The sequence below is a fragment of the Hippopotamus amphibius genome, chromosome 3 (assembly GCF_030028045.1).
Source record: "Hippopotamus amphibius kiboko isolate mHipAmp2 chromosome 3, mHipAmp2.hap2, whole genome shotgun sequence".
In the NCBI taxonomy this organism is placed as follows: Eukaryota; Metazoa; Chordata; class Mammalia; order Artiodactyla; family Hippopotamidae; genus Hippopotamus; species Hippopotamus amphibius.
The window spans coordinates 106306282-106322604 of NC_080188.1; the positions used below are offsets into that span (position 1 = coordinate 106306282).

Genomic DNA, 16323 nt, shown 5'->3' on the forward strand with positions numbered 1-16323 from the left:
GGTTATCTGGACCAACTAATTGTAAGAACCTTGTCTTCACTCTGAGGACATCAATTTCTTAACACTAGATAGAAGTAGCAAACATGGTCATAAATACTACACAAGTTGGTGTGGAAATAGCCTGATTTAGTTTGAATGAATGTGTGCTGCAAACACTACAATGCTTTACAAATATAAGAAGTATTATTGTTATCATTTTATCATTTATATTAAGTTGGCTATATTTCCCACAGAGTCCGTTTAACCTCAAGCAGACTTAGCATTATTTATCTCTTCTTCTAATTGCTCAAATATAGAAACAGCCAGCAATGTAGCTGTTAGGTAGTAGGATGATATTAATCCCCCACTTCCATTTCCTCTTTCATAACCAGGGATTTCCAGATGTGAGTGATGACTGCTCAGAATTGCACTGTGGTTACTGAGTTCACATTCCTAGGACTTTCTGGCAGCAGGTGTGTGCAGCAGGGGCTCTTTGGGCTCTTCCTGCTGGTTTACAGCATGACTGTGATTGCCAATCTAGGGATGGTCCTGCTGATCAAGATGGACCCCAGACTCCACACACCCATGTATTATTTCCTGAGCAATCTGTCCTTCTGTGATGTCTGCTACTCCTCCACTGTGTCTCCCAAGATGCTGGCTGATTTCTTATCTGAGCAAAAAAGGATTCCCTATCATTTATGTGCCATCCAGATGTATTGTTTTGGAGCCTTTGCAGATGTGGAATGTCTCCTGTTGGCTGTCATGGCTTATGACCATTATGTAGCCATTTGCAATCCACTACTTTATACAATTTCCACGTCCAAGAGAATCTGTACCCAGCTTGTGACTATTGCCTACGTTGTAGGCTTGGTTGATTCAGCAATCCATACGTGTTGTACATTTCGATTGTCATTCTGCAATTCCAATATCATCAATCACTTTTTCTGTGAGATTCCACCCTTGGTAGCCCTCTCCTCCTCAGATACATCCATCAATGAGATCGTGATGTTCACTTTTATTGGCTGCATTGTGGGAGGCAGCATCATCACTGTGCTCCTCTCCTACAGATACATCATAACCACCATCCTCAGGATGAACTCAGCCGAGGGGAGATGCAAAGCCTTCTCTACGTGTGCCTCCCACTTAACCGCTGTGGCTGTATTTCATGGCACACTCCTGTTCATGTATTTCAGACCCAGCTCCAGTTACTCCATGGACACAGACAAAATAGCCTCTGTCTTCTACACAGCTGTCATCCCCATGTTAAACCCCTTGATCTACAGCTTAAGAAATAAGGATGTAAAAAGTGCCCTAAATAAAGCAATCAGCACTAAATTATGTTCTGGGTGATACAATGCTTTCACCCAAAAGTATTTAAAGATTCTGAGAGCCTAAGCTCAGGTACTTTGACATAGATTCCTGTAGTCTCACTAGTGCAGCTTTCTGAATATTGCCCATTATTTGCGCCTAAATTGAGTGTAGGGAGCAGGCATTATTGATCTTAATCTTCTCTCTAAACTAAGGAAGAGTAGTAATAGGGTCATTTTGCTGTTTTGCAGAGAGAGTCTTTTTGTATCTTTTTTCTCTGTTCTTGGGGAGGCCCCAGTGAGATATGGTGGAAAGAGGAACGTCTCCACGCATTTCAATTCAACTTACTTCCTAAAGGCTCCAATGTATTTATTTATTTTAACAATAGGCTTAATAAACTTGATCAGCCAGAAGGGAGTGTTAGTGGGTCAAATTAGGTTTATTTGTATCCTTTTTATGTACTTGTATCACCCTATAAATGCTCCATCATAACACTTAAAAGTAAATAAGTAGTAATTAAGAACAAATAAGAAATCTCTCTCCCTAGACTAAATATTCCATAAATGCTTGGTCCCTCCTGTCTAGTTCACCATTGTCCAGCTATTTACAGTGGTTAACCTCAGGATGCAATTCAAAAATATTTATTGAATGAATGAATGAATGAATGAATGAAGCCTGAAAAATTAATACAAAATTGGACCTCTGTAAATTGATCAAAAGCAAAAATTACTACTTTCCTTAATTTCATTGTAGCATGTTACCTTTAGGTCAACTCTATCTGCATATGTTTTCTTTTGCCCTAGGCAGAAATGAGACTCTGGGACAGAAAATATTTGATGTAAAAAGCTTCTCAGGCTATTCCTCTTCATTCTGCCTTAATTTTATCAGCAAACATCCCCTGATCCACCAGAGGTAACTGAAGACGACTCCATCTTTAACACTAGCTAAAATTGACAATATAAAGAAACTGAAATGCCTTGTTTAAATGATACTGTTTAAATCATAAAGGAACAGTTATTAACACAAATATATTTCCCTTGGGGGAAAAAATGTAGTAGTTATATTAGTATACCATATGTAATGATTTATCTTGTCTCTCCATGTATCTATGAAATAAATTGGAATCATATTCTAAACAAAATTTGAATAGTGGTTATTGCTGTCGTGCTGTGCTGAGTAGTTGAATGTTAATTAATCTTGTAATCTTTTCCAAAAACTTAATTAATTGCATATTCTGTTCTCCCTATATTCAATTAGCAATTAATCCGGTTGTGAAACATAATGCAATTTCAGGGTCTCAGAATTGTTTATTTTAATCTTAGGTTGTTGCTGTGAAAGGAACATGAATGCACTCTGTTTGTTTCCAGGAGGAGAGAGTAATGGCTTATACAGATTTTATATTTAGGTCCTCTTCTCTAGTTTTATTTTATTTTTTAAGCTCTTTATTGGAATATAATAACTTTACACTGTTGTGCCAGTTTTTGCTGTACACCAAAGTGAATCAGCTGAATTTATACATATATTCCCATATCCCCTCCCTCCCGCCACTCTTTCCCACTTTCCCATCCTAGCCTCTAAGTCATCACCCATCATCAAGTAAATATCCCTTTGTTATGCAGCAACTTCCCACTAGCTGTCTATTTTACATTTGGTAGTGTATATGTGTCAATGCTACTCTTCTCACTTCATTCCAGTTTCCCCTTCGCTCCCCACCACCCACCCCATGTCCTCAAATCCGTTCTCTACATCTGTGTCTTTATTCTTGCCCTGTCAGTGGGTTCATCAGTACCATTTTTTTAGACTCCATATATATGAGTTAGCATACAGTATTTGTTTTTCTCTTTCTGGCTTACTTCGTTCTGTATGACAGTCTCTAGGTCCGTCCACCTCACTACAAATAACTCAATTTCATTCCTTTTAATGGTTTACTAATATTGCATTGTAAATATCCCTTTGGTTCTGATTGTTTTGTAGTCAAAACATCATAGGAAGGAAACAACATTTTTAAGATATGCAATTTTCAGCAGATTGTTTATCTTGCATTAAAAACAGAATTTTAGACAAAAGTATTTCATTGTCTCCAAAATATTTTCTCTTATAATCTCAAATAATTTATTTGTTGTTCGTAGAATATATCACATATTAGGAATTCTCAATCAATATCCAAACCTCTTTTCAACCCAATGTACTTTATTAAAACGTATTAAACTATGTGTCATACAAAGTGAAGTAAATCAGAAAGAGAAACACAAATACCGTATGCTAATGCATTTATTCGGAATCTAGAATAATGGTACTGATTAACCTAGTGGCAGGGCAGGAATAGAGACACAGGCGTAGAAAACGGGCTTGAGGATGCAGGGGGAGAAGGGGAAGCTGGGACATAGTGAGAGAGTAACATTGACATTTATACACTACCAAATGTAAAATAGATGGCTAGTGGGAAGCTGCTGCAGAGCTAGGGAAGATCAGCTTGATGCTTTGTGAAGACCTTAAGGAGTGGGATAGGGACGGTGGGAGGGAGGCTCAAGAGAGAGGGGATATGGGGATATATGTATACGTATAGCTGATTCACTTCGTTGTACAGCAGAAAATAACACAATACTGAAAGCAATTATATTCCAATAAAGGTGCAAAAAATAAATACAAAATTTAAAAATTAAGCCCATTCATATTATGTAAATTAGCTTTGCTAACCACCTTTTACATATATGTGTAATAAAACAGGTATTTCCTTTTTGTTTTTCCTTTACATTTTCCTTTCAAGATTTTAATTTAATAGTCTTTACAGATGGTCAGAAACCAGGATTTTATGTTTTTGTTTTTGTTTTATATGTATTTTTAAACAATGATAAAAGATGAAAGAGGGTTTAAGAAAATAACTAGGTTTGAAGTGAGTCAGAGATAAGTTCAGATCTGTATCCTACCATTTACTTGTAAGATCTGTTTTCTTACCTGACTAACTCTTCATCAGGGACTAAATTCTGGTGCTTTCTGAAAGAAAGGATGGTATCATTCAGGGCATCAAGTCATAAGATGGAGTCTGCAGTGTAAACAGCTTTGGCAAGAAAGCACTCTCTGCAGGAGGTCCCCTAGTCTTGTTACTAGACTTAAACCAGACACCCCCATGCTCTACTCATCTCTGGCCCTCCCACACATTTCATATCTTTTCATCCCATGATACTTTGTCTAATGTATTGGTTCTTTCCATAGATCAAAAAAGTAGAAAGCAATAAAGTTATTCTTTTCTACTTCACCCAAAAGTCTGTCTCTGGATTTGATTCAGCACAGGTGCACAGGGGCCGTTTTCTGCATCAGTTTTGGGGGTATACTGAGTCCACCATCACCCCAGATTGCTGGCATTCTGAATAAAAGCAACTTTTCTTTCTACCAATATTTGCTTCCCTCTTTCCAGTATTGACTTTTATTAAAATTAATTTTTATTGGAGTATAGTTCCTTTACCATGTTGCGTTAGTTTCTGCAATACAGCAAAGTGAATCAGTTATACATGTACTTATATCCACTCTTTTTTTTCATTTCTTTCCCACTTAGGTCGCCCCAGAGCACTGAGTAGAGTTCCATGTGCTAGACAGTAGATTCTCAAGAGTTATCTGCTTTATACATAGTACTGTCTATATGTCAGTCCCAGTCTCCCAAGTCATCCCACCACCACCCCTTCTCCCTGCAGTAACCATAAATTTGTTTTCTACATCTGTGACTTGATTTCTGCTTTGCCACTAAGTTAATCTGTACCATGTCTCCAGTATTGGCTTTTGAGAGGTAAGCAGCCGGACCTGTGTTGAGTAACAGGAGAATCCATTTTCATCCACTTTAGAGGCAGTTCACCCAGTCTTTCTGATTCTAGTTGCACATCTCAGCCTCAGGTCATGTCTGGAGCTCTCTGCCCAGCACCCTCAGGACTTGTTTTCTCTGACCCTGCCTTCCCTCCTGCTAAAACTGAGCAGAGGTTTCTTCACAGTGACCCATGCTGACCACACCAGTCCCAATCCTGGCCAGATGCCTGAAACCACCTTATGGAGCTAATTCCCTGATCCCAATTTGCCATGAAATAAGTTTAGATCATTAATCCCAGAGTACCTTGTTTTACGTTATTCTGTGTGGCCCCATCCCAAGGGTCATGCCTGAAATGGCACACTTGGCTGCAAAGCAAACTGTCTATATTTTGAGATGAACCCATGCCTTTCTGACACTATTTCCTGCTGTTTAGGGCAAAGCATATGATTCTCATCACCGTCAGGCTGTCCTTCCATTTTTCCCCACTGAAAGCCCACATTTGCCAAGCCCTTCCTCACCCTGATGTGAACAGACAAAGCCTTTTCTGTAGTCTTAGTTTCCACTGAAGTGAGTGGATCTGGATCGTAAACAAGTATACACTTTACCGTCAGAGTCTTTCCCTGCTAGCCCATCTGGGAGTAAAGGAGGCACACTGACTTCTCCTCAAACTTCTCTGAAAAGCAACCACATAACGGTTTCTTTTGTTTTTCTTTAAATGGCTTTACTTTACCTATATAATCTGGACACTCCCTTCCTTGCAAATTATAGGGGTTCATATGTATTTCTCATTCTCTTACCAATAGCATCTCAATTTTCTGGTGGGGACTCAGTCTTTTGTATTGTTGGTGGGTCCCTGTCCTTTGTACCCAATGGCATTTGGTGAAGTGTTCATGGCCAGTCACCAAGAGACCCCATGATTGGCTTCTGAGTGGGCAGAAATGAGCTGGTGACTTAACTGTGGGTTTTGCTGAAACTATTGGAAAAGAAGTGTTTCTTTCTGCTGAGGTTAATGCTCTGGACAGATAGAAGCTCAAAGTTGCTCATAGCTCTCTTTGTGAAAAAAAAATATATATATATATATGTGTGTGTGTATATATATATATATATATATATATATATATATATATTTCCAGATATGTATGTGTGTGTACATATGTATTTCTTCATTGGGCAAGATTTCTCTAAATCTCATTTCAAGCTTTCAATCATGCCGTGGTTGAAGTCTCCATTCAATTCCTTATTTGTTTTTTCCTCTATTGTCTCTCATTCACTGTTCTCTACTTGACAAAATTTTTAATATGGAGTTCAATTTATCTTCCTTTTCTCTGTTTTGTACCCAAAACAGTGTTGGACACACATTCATAGAGTAAATCTTTTTATCAAATTAAGACTCTCAGACCAGTTCTGGCCTTGAGTGACCAAAATTCCATTTGAATATGATGCACAGGTAGCACATATCTGAGTCATTAACTTCAGTCATGATTAACTTTCCACCTACATGTTGACTTAAAGATCTTCTTATTCTCAGCACCTTTATGCATATATTTTTGCCCCAGTTTATCCCACTGTCCTAGGACATAGAACATTCTGTTAGTTGTTTGATAGATTGCTTTGAGCAGGTTACATCAAATCAGATAGCAAGTATCATAATCCAGTTTTGTGTATAATAATTCACCATGTTGAGAGCCACAATACATTTTTTCTTGAGATGTTCTTAAGATATAGAAAAACACATTACATCATTTTCTTTTGTGTTTAATCAACTCCTTAGTAGAACTGTAATGGCTCAGGTGAATTTCCCCCCTGGGATTTGGATGTCAGAGTGTGTGTTCCTGGGATCTGATGTGAGATCAGAAATCTCAAAAGCCTCAAAGCAACATATAAAAAGTCTTGCATTATCCTAAGAAACTACAGCCTTCCCAAGGGAGGCAGAAATTTCTTCTATGAGCACAGAAGGCCAGCCCAAATGGATTATAAAAAAAAAAAAATATTGCAATGAGTCAATTTCTTTATTTTTAAATGTCAAAATTGACTTTCCCAGTGAAAAATGAACTGATGCTGACAACAGTGTAGTAAAGAGGTGAATGAAAATGATAGACATCTGGTAAGTGTTCTTACCTTAATCCCAGGGTATTTGAGCTTGATGGGATTTTACGTGCTTATCTTCCATAACCACTTATTTTACAAATAGAAACTGATATTTTGAGAATAGTCATGCCTATGGTAACAAAGGTTTCAAATTCTCAAGATAAATCTAACAAAAACAACAGCTACAACAAAAACTGCACATTTAACACATGATATTCTTAAGACAATCCTCACCATTATTGGACTCTGATTAAGGATCTGAAATTAAACACTGTGCTTATTAGCTATTTCTTTTTAAAGGATGGGTGGACTTATGTATCAATTAAGGCTGACCCAATTTGTATGCCATATTATTTACCATATCTTATGGTAATGCATTGATACCAATGGTTATCAATACACAGATAAAAGGACTGGGGTGGGGGTTAGAAGGTTGACTTTAAGGCAGTAGAAAAAAAGTTTTAAAAAGTAGTGATGTGACGGAGTCCAAGCTTGGTCTGTTCGCCACATGACAGGCCAATAAATCAGAGATGAGGTGTTGAGGCAAGGACTATGACTTTATTTGGAAAGGCAGCAGACCAAGAAGATGACAGACTCATGTCTCTGAAAAACCATCTTCTTGGGGTTTGGATGCCAGTTGCTTTTACAGCACAGAGAAGGGGAGGAGATGAAGAAGTAAAGTTAAAAGGCTGTAAGTTTTGCAAATATACCCTGGATAGTCAGCCTCGGGGTGGGGGGGGTTAATTTCTTCTTTCTTGCAGCCATCCACAGGTGAATAGGGTCCAGATGTTTCCCTGAGCAAAGGCACTTTGGTTTAACATTCAGGTAGAGGGGCAGTGTTCCCTGAGGCAAGCCATTATGTATAGACAGTATCCTTTTAGTGAACAAAAGCAGTGGTAAGCAAAGGTTAAAGTAAAAGAAACAGATCCAACATGTAGTTTGATTTGGCTCTTCCCTGTTACAGTGACTGGTGTTCAATATACAGAAATTACTGGAGGAATATATGATCTTGCTGAACTTTTCCAGAAAACTCCATTTTCATGCTCACCTGCCAATTACATAGAAGGATAGGATTTGGCTCCTCACTGGACTCTCAATTTTTTGTTTCCTGTAATCTTTTCCCCTTCCATTGTGCTATTTGGTTTTCATATTTCTTTTTCTAATTTTGCAATTTTCTTTCAGTCTTGAAGCATGCAATATCCGTGAGAGAATATTAAAAGTAAATATTCTCCACATAAATTGATTTCTTCATCTCCTTTACTACTGTGAACAGAAATAAAGGGTTGGTAGAGAAACAACTTCAGCAAAGTGGTTGTTTCCCATGGCTGAGGCCACAAGCTTACTTAAACATTGTCCCTAAAGATGATCCTCCTTCTTTGGTCCCTGCTTTTTAATAGTCATTGTTTATTATTACCAAAGAGAGAATAGCCTAGAAAAGCTCTAATTGTGTATTTTTCTTGCCTTCAGAGCAGTGGCCATTGCTCCACTCCTTGTCAATAGACCCTTGTGTCTCACAGCTGTGGACAGAAACAGATGGGCTGCCACTCAGTGAGAGTTGGTATTTTCTAAGGAGGAAGCTGCATGTATTTCAGGGAAGGAGAAAGTAAAGAAGTAACTAGTAGCTCAATGATGCCTCTTTCTTCAATTAACCCTTTGTTTAGAGCAAAGGGAATCCTGATTGCTAATAAGATAATAAGTATTAATGTCTAGTGAAGTTCAAACATGTCTCAATGGCTTAATAATAGCTAACATTTACTGAGTATTTGCTGTGTGAAAAACACTGTTCAAAATATCAGTACTTTACATGTATTAGCTTATTTAATCCTCATTACTCTGTAGACAAGTGTTGTTATAATATGCAATTTACATATCAGAAAATGAAACCATAGAGCTAATAAAATTTTGCCAAAGTCATACATATATCAAGTGGAAGAGCCAGGATTCAAACTCAGGCACTCTGGTTCCACGGTCCATGCTTTCACCCACCACAGCATACCATCTCTGTTACTGTCTTAAAAAAAGGAAATTTGCCTATTTGAGCACATACTCAACATGAAAATTTAAGTTAGTTTTAAACTAATATTCCTACAGCAAAATTAGCATATTGAGTTTTGGGGAATGACAATATTATTTATTCCAATCTTCTAAGTTCCACCATCTCTGAAGCATTTCCATTTCTGGGAAGGTAGTGTTTAGTGAAGAGTGCCCAGTGATACAGAATGGCCAGACTCTGGCCCTGGCTCTTTGATTGCAAAGCTACACAACCCTGGACTGTCAATTGGGCTGAAATCATCAATTCCTTTTCAATAATTCTGAGAGATGAGCAGCATATTTTAAAGAGCTGTGAGAATTAAATTAGATGTGAAGTTACTTTGAAAATTACAAGATGGAAAGGTATTAATGCCAGTTATGTACATTTACCCAGAATTTACCTAATTTTGCTAGAAACAAAACAAATATAGAAAAAATACACATTGAGTAATTCAGAATCCACAGTCATTATTGTATCCATAGTTCATTTTCTGTACCCAGAGAACAGCTTCACAGATAATTGTGTAATGCTTATTAATTCTAAATGTGTACAAAGCTTCAATAAAAACATTTCATTTTATTAAAAACCTGGAACAAATTGAGGAAAGGACAGGAGGTTAAGATTTTGGTAATGTCATTAGATTTTGGTAATGTTCTGAGGTAGCATATATAATATTAAAATGAAAACATATTGAAATCTGAAGTTATTTAAATGCTGAGCCTGTAGGAACTGTGTAATATAATTTTTAAAGAAAAATTGTGTGTATACGTATATATAATACATACATACATATATGACTTAATTACAATTTTTATAACCACATGAAGTGTGTAAAATATTTTACTTATTTAATTAATTAAGATGTTATAAATGGTACAAAAGATAATTCAAAGAACCACAATATTATAAATCAGGAATTCACAAACTGACAAATAGATGCAAAAGTGGATTTTTCCACTGCGGAGAGGCAAATTGTCTCTACACTGGAAAAAGTGTACCCATCTGTAGACAAGTACCACTCGTATTGCTCTGGGTCTCTATAACTTACAGAGCTGTGGACTAGAGCAACAACAAGAAAAAGCAGAGGTAACTCTGAGAGGTGGGCAGGTGAGCCTTTTCTAACATATTTTACAATTTTTCACTACAGAGGGCATGGAAATATTCCTGAGTACTATTATCCTATTGCCCAGATCAATTTAATAAATGTTTAAGTCTGAAGATTTCCCTAGTTGTATTTCATAGCTTGGACTTCTGTTAAAATAAAACAGAATTACTATGTTTCCAACTTTAGGACAGTGAGAGAACAACATGGTGAAGACTTGAACTGTAGAAGGAAATTCATTTAACACAAAATTTGATGAGAAAGGCACTGTCCTTTTCATATCATAGACAATGAAACTGAAATTCAGTGATTACGTGACCTGTCCAAGTTCAAATAACTGATGATAGGCAGAGCTGGGATTCAGTTACTTATACAACTAATTTGGAACCTTTTCTCTTTCTGTTTTATCAGTGGATTTTAAGAAACTTTAATGAGTTCCTTGTTTCTCATAGGCAAAGCCACATCTCAAGGTGAGAAATAAAGAACTTCTGCTCTTCTACCTATACAAAGCTTCAACTGGAACAGCAATATTTTATTTGTTGTGGAAATAAAGACAGCACAAAGGGGAACAGAGGCTAGTTACGCAGAGTTTGCTATATAGCAGTGTGGTTAACCAAGATAACGTGACATTGGCAAAAGATGAGAGATGGATGAAAGTGAGAGGTTCAGAGTTTAGAGTTCACCCACTGGTTTGATGGTGTGCCATTTAAGGTGAAAAACAATAGCTTTCAGGAATAGAAGTGGTAAGTTATCATTTCAGTTAAAAAATTGAAAACAGAAGCATTATACTACACTTACTGTATATACGCCTAGCTGTTAGCAGGATGCCCTAGCGGATTTAGAATTACTATTCTAAATATTTTAATCATTTCCTTTCCTATGTTTTTGTTCCTGTTGAGGTTATTATCAACATCACCATCATTACTCTGTCACAGCTGCAGACATCCAGGAGCATTGCAGACCATGGAGGTGGACAACAGCACTGTGAAGATGCAGTTCTTTCTCTTGAGATTCAGTGACCGTCCAGAACTTCAGAGTGTTCTTTTTGCTGTGTTTTTGTCCATTTACTCTGTTACCCTGATAGGGAATCTTGGGATGATCTTATTGATCACAACCAGTCCCCCTTTGCACACCCCTATGTACTTTTTTCTCCGCATCTTGTCTTTCATAGATGCCTGCTGCTCTTCCGTCATTGCTCCCAAGTTACTTGTGGACTTGGCTTCTGATAAGAAAACAATTTCTTACCATGGCTGTGCTGCACAGCTATACTTTTTCTGCTGCTTGGTTGACACAGAAGGTTTCCTCTTGGCGGTCATGGCTTATGACAGGTACATAGCCATCTGCAACCCACTGCTTTACACTGTTATTATGTCCAGGAGGGTTTGCTGCTAGCTTGCAATTGGAGCATTTATGGGGGGCGCCATGAGCTCAATCATTCACACCACTAATACATTTCATCTGTCTTTCTGCTCTAAAGAAATTAATCATTTCTTTTGTGATATCTCTCCACTCTTCTCTCTGTCCTGCATGGACACTTACATCCATGACATTGTTCTGGTGGTCTTTGCTAGTCTGGTGGAAGCTCTCTGCCTTCCAACAGTGCTTCTCTCTTATGTCTACATCATAGCAGCTATCTTTAAAATAGGTTCTGCCGAGGGAAGAAGAAAAGGGTTCTCCACTTGTGCTTCCCATCTGACTGTGGTCTCTATCTATCACGGTACCCTGATTTTCATTTATTTGCGCCCCAGTACTGGCCATTCACTGGATATTGACAAAGTGACCTCTGTGTTCTATACATTGATTATACCTATGTTGAACCCCCTAATTTATAGTCTAAGGAACAAAGATGTAAAAAATGCCTTTAGGAAAATGATTAGCAGGAAATTAACTTCTTAAAAAGGATGAAACTGGGCATGACAACCTTTCCACACTGTTTCTTGACTTTTGGGTCTAACTGCTGTAAAAGTCAGTTTAATATGGATGTTTCCCAATTCTATAGGCAGTGAAGCCTCAACCACAAAATAGGGCCAGACCCTAACATTAGAGCCAGGCCATGTTACATACTTATATTATCTCTAATTCTTCATCATTTTAACATTGAATTCTTCTCACACTCATTCATTGTTGGTGGAAGCTTAAATTGCTGTCATTTATGGTAGATAACTTGCTAATATTTGAATGGAATATAACTCATCTGGCCATCAAAAATCAACATGCATGTATCACTTAAACCAGTAATTCTACTTCTAGGAATTGAACCTATAAAAGTTCATCACTTTCAAAAGTATTCATTGCATCACAGCTTATAGTAGCAAGTCATTGAAAATAACCTAAATGTCTACTGATAGGGGACAGGTTAAATAAAATAAATTTAAATTTTTAATATTTATCCCAGGGATAGATTTACGCTTCATATAATGTTGTATAAATTTATATTCTTCACCTCATCCTAAATGTTATTACAATCATTCTCAATATTGATTAAGCCATTGACATATATTGCAACCCCTCTTTTGTGAAAGAAGATAAATGTAATCCACTGAGCCCCTTTGTTAATTAATTTGATTTCCATGGCAATACATGCAGATTGCAGCTCAGCTCTCCAAACTGTACTCACTCTGAAAGCCTCCCTCAGGTACTAACTCCTACATAACTTTTCTGACACTGAGGCAGGAAATAGATGGGCTCCAGGCTAGGCATTCACAACTGGCCTCCAGTTTACATTTCTTGGGGCAGGAAAAAGTGGGTTTCAAGCCAGGCATTTACAACTAGCCTCCTGTTTGCTTTTCCTGAGACAGGGAATAGGTGGTCTCCAGGTTAGATATTTACCATCAGCCTCTTGTGTGCACTTTGAAATAGAAATAAAAACAGAAACAGGGTAAGTAGCCAGGCTTTGCCTCCTGTGGACACCTTAAGATAACAGTCATGGCAGGAACAAAGAGGGGCTAATCCCTGTTTGAGTGAAGGATCAGGAGGTTCACATATTTCCCTCCTTGGAGCAAGGGAGACAATGCACATGAGCAGAAAGGCTCCTCGGAGATCAAAAGGCAGAGGACGCTGGGTCATAACGTCTTGCCATTGCCCTTACCCCCTTGTGCAGAAATCCGTCTTGGCTTGAAGGGTGCATGCTCACCTAAGGGAGGGTCCTGAGACAAATTAGCCATGGGGGGGGGGGAAGCAAGACGATTGGCCAGAGGGAAGACAAAGACCCTGAAAGATGTCCCTTTAAATGATTTAAATTTCCCAAAGGAACAACCTTTGCAACTCTCTCACTGAGTTTGCCCATGAGTCTTTCCGCATGCACTCTGCTTTTCTGATAAACACTTTACTTTTCTCTTTACCTTCTGCCTCCTTGTCAGAATTTTCTTGTCAGGAAAGGCAAGGACTGGGGATGTAGGTTCTAGCTACTGGTTAGGACTCCTGGTTTTCATCCAGGTGACCAGGGTTTGGTTCCTGGTCAGGGAACTAAGATTTTGCTTCCAGCTACTGTTCACTGCTGCTTGTGTCTGAAATCAACACCACCTTCAATTACCATGGTAACTCATATTCAAAACCTCACTAGAGGTCTTCCTAGGTGGAGCAGTGGTTGAGAGTCTGCCTGCCAATGCAGGGGACAGGGGTTAGATTCCTGCTGCAGGAAGATCTCACATGCCTCAGAGCAACTAAGCCTGTGAGCCACAACTATTGAGCCTGCGCTTTAGAGCCCATGAGCCACAATTATTGAGCCAATGTGCTGCAACTGCTGAAGCCCACGAGCCTAGAGCCCATGCTCCACAACAAGAGAAGCCACGGCAATGAGGAGCCCGTGCACCACAATGAAGATTAGCCCCCCTCACCGCAACTAAAAGAAAGCCTGCGCACAGCAAAAAAAAAGACCCAACAGAGCCAATAAAATAAATAAATAAATAAATTTATAAAAAAAACTCACTAGAATCTTGTGTGTCTTTTAAGACTCAGCATTTTCTAATCATATAGTTATTTGTGTCTGTGATACATCCCTCTACTAGATTTATTCATTAATAATTAGTTTTTAAATATTGTATGCTAACTCACATATACGGAATCTAAAAATGGTACTGATGAACTCAGTGACAAGAACAAGGATGCAGATACAGAGAATGGACTGGAGAACTCGAGGTATGGGAGGGGGCAGGGGGTGAAGGGGAAACTGAGACGAAGCGAGAGAGTAGCACAGACATATATATACTACCAACTGTAAAATAGTCAGTGGGAAGTTGTTGTATAACAAAGGGAGTCCAACTCGAGGATGGAAGATGCCTTAGAGGACTGGGGCAGGGAGGGTGGGGGGGACTTGAGTGGGGAGAGTCAAGGAAGGGAGCGAATATGGGGATATGTGTATAAAAACAGATGATTGAACCTGGTGTACCCCCCCAAAAAATAAAAAAATAAAATAAAATAAAAATAATAATTAGTTTTTATTTTAACCCTTGACTTTTTATCACAGTATCTTCCTCAGTGTATATGAGTACAATTTTATGAAATAAATATAGTTTTACTATTGATTGTAAATTTGGATTATATGCCTATCATAGGCAGAAACTATTTCTTTCTCTTGCAGTATTTTTCGTTCATTCTTTGGAGGGGTACCATATACACACATGCTTTTTGTAAGATGTTGTCAAGTATGGTGGCTTTTCAAAAAACAGCTTGCAAATATCAACTACATTAAAGCATAGCTCATAAAGTATTTTCTCAAAAATATATTCAGTCTGAAGTCCCTTGACTGGTAAGCAGTTAAAATTTCTGAGGAAGGATATTCCCTGAGAACCAGAGATGGGAACTGAAGTGGATGGATGGTAGGTTGATAGGCTGGCCAGCTGCTGAGGCATGACCAGCAGACGAAAGTCTAAAGTGATAAACCCTAAAGTGTGTTAAATAGTGTGAGGGAGGATGAAGTAGAGAAGAAAGTCTTCTGACAATAAAAATCTATGTGGGGTTTGAAATCCAGACCTCAGTTCTACCCACTGCAGTGGAAACTAACTTTACAAGAATGGTTTTGTCCACACAGATAAGTGGTGAGGTAGGGCTTGGCCAATGCCAGCTTTCAGTGGGGAAGAATGGAATGGCAGCCCAAGGGTGGTGAGAACCAAATGCATTGTCCTAAACAGCAGGACATGGTTCAGGAGTGCATGTGTTTATCACAAAAGGTAGACAGTGTTTCCTTTGCAGCCAAGTGTACCACTTCAGCCATGGCCCTCAGGACAGGGCTAAAGCTGAATCCTGCCTCTGTACATGGACACCGAATTAAATCCCAAAGACAGAGTTCTGAGTTAAGTAAAAAAGAATAGCTTTATTGCTTTGATAGGCAAAGGGGGCCAGATCAGACTAATGCCCTCAAAACTGTGTATCCCGACCTGGAGGGGGTAGTGAGGAGTTTTATAGTAATGGTTCAAAGAGGGCATGATCAGCTCATGGACAGTCTTCTGATTGATTGGGGGTGATGTAAGTGAGAGTCAGCATCATCAACCTTCAGGCAACACTTGTTCATTTATGCAATAAATATTTTTTAATTGCAACCTGAGGCCAGAACTGTAAATGGCAAAGCAAAAATAATGATGAACAAGACATTAAGGGCCATGCTTTTACTGAATATTTAGTCTAGGGAAGGAGATTTCTTATTTTTTTAAATTTATTTAATACTTATTTATTTCTAAGTGTTATGATGGAATATTTATAGGGTGATACAAGTACATAAAAAGGATGCAAACAAACCTAATTTGTCACATTAACAGTCCCATGTAGTTAAGCAAGGTTATTAAACCTACTGTTAAAAATAAATATATTGGAGACATTGGGAAATTAGTTGAATTGACATGCGTGGAAATGTAGCTCTTCCTGTATCTCACTGGGGCGTCCCCAACAGCAGAGAAAAGAGGTACTATGAAAAGACCCTCTCTGAAAAATAGAAAAATGACCGTATTACTACTCTTCCTTAGTTTGGACAGAAGATTAAGATCAATAATGACTGTTCTCTACACTCAATTTAGGCACAAAAGT

At 38.3% G+C, this 16323-nt stretch overlaps 1 protein-coding gene and 1 pseudogene across 1 annotated transcript; both read left to right on the forward strand.

The window, feature by feature from the left end:
* Positions 1 to 390: 390 nt before the first annotated feature.
* Positions 391 to 1329, forward strand: LOC130849701 (olfactory receptor 5W2-like). The gene has a single exon (XM_057728819.1). It carries the CDS (start codon positions 391 to 393, stop codon positions 1327 to 1329), a length of 939 nt encoding a protein of 312 aa, XP_057584802.1.
* Positions 1330 to 11268: 9939 nt separating this feature from the next.
* Positions 11269 to 12201, forward strand: LOC130850440 (olfactory receptor 5I1-like; annotated as a pseudogene).
* Positions 12202 to 16323: the final 4122 nt, after the last annotated feature.